Source organism: Penaeus monodon, chromosome 33, assembly GCF_015228065.2.
Source record: "Penaeus monodon isolate SGIC_2016 chromosome 33, NSTDA_Pmon_1, whole genome shotgun sequence".
Taxonomy (NCBI): Eukaryota; Metazoa; Arthropoda; class Malacostraca; order Decapoda; family Penaeidae; genus Penaeus; species Penaeus monodon.
Genome location: NC_051418.1, coordinates 17,609,908 through 17,611,021, shown reverse-complemented (window position 1 = coordinate 17,611,021; position 1,114 = coordinate 17,609,908). Strand labels below are relative to the sequence as shown.

General features: G+C 47.7%; 1 protein-coding gene across 1 annotated transcript in view; it reads left to right on the top strand.

The window, feature by feature from the left end:
• The window catches only part of LOC119594112 (alpha-amylase-like), a gene marked incomplete in the record, with an annotated part of 25,081 nt that overhangs the window by 20,331 nt on the left and 3,636 nt on the right, over positions 1 to 1,114 (top strand). Inside the window, 3 exon segments of the mRNA XM_037943170.1 lie at positions 40 to 178; positions 542 to 700; positions 942 to 1,082. Of these exon segments, the coding sequence (XP_037799098.1) occupies positions 40 to 178; positions 542 to 700; positions 942 to 1,082 (439 nt within the window).

The following is a 1,114-nucleotide window of genomic DNA, read 5'->3' as shown; positions in this document are numbered from 1 at the left end:
CCTAAGCATGACCTGCCCCGCCCTCGCCCTCTTCTTCAGGTCAAGTTCAGGAACGCTGTGGCGGGCACGCAGATCGCCAACTGGTTCCAGGAGGGCGACAACGTGGCCTTCTCCCGAGGCGATAGGGGCTTCTTTGCCATGTCCAAGTACGGCTCCTTCGACCGTACGCTCCAGACGGGTGAGCGGAGGAGGGAGAGGCACGAAGAGTTCTGAAGTTATGGAATGAATTCATCTTGATGCCTTAATACCTAAATATTCACATATTCGTTTATCATTATTGCTTATTTTAATTACAGTTATTATCATTAGCATTATGATCAGTATGAATGTAAAAAGATTATCATCATTATCATTGTTAGGATTATTACTATTTTTCATTTTGTAACTCAATCGTTTATTTTGCTTTGATTTTCAATAATATCCTCGGCATTTTTCTGGAGTTTCTTCCAGGCAAATAAGCGATTACACCGAAGACCGGCGGGTAGCACGGAAATGTCACAGAATATTTCATAACCGTCTTTTTCTCAACCTCCCGCCACAGGCATGCCCGCGGGTACCTACTGTGAGCTGATCAGCGGCTGTGCCAATCAGGTCACGGTGAACGGCGACGGAACAGCACAGATCTCCATCAACAATTCCGATGAACCGATCTTCGCCATCTGTGTCGGATGCGACGGAAACGGCCCCACCGTCGACCCCAGTGAGTCCCGTCTGGGATTTTAGCATCTGACACATTTTAATGGATTTGGATGTTCTTTGATATGTTCCATTAGATTTGGTCAGCTTGATTTCAGGATCAGTGTATGTATACATAAACAATTATTCGATTTAGCAATACTTTACAAATAGTCGCATTGCTGGAGCGTTTTTCTTTTCACTAGATTACCTTAAAATAATTATATATTCCTGTTCTCACCGCCTTCCTTCGCCTCCGCCCTAAGATCAGCCCACGACGACCCCGGGTCCCACCAAGCCGCCCATCACCTCGGGCACAGCCAGGACCGTCGTCTTCATCCACAAGCAGACCAACCCCGGCCAGGACCTCTTCATAAGGGGCGGCATCGACTCGGCCCATCGCCCAGGTGGGAAACGGGGAATGAATGGGAAAATTGCC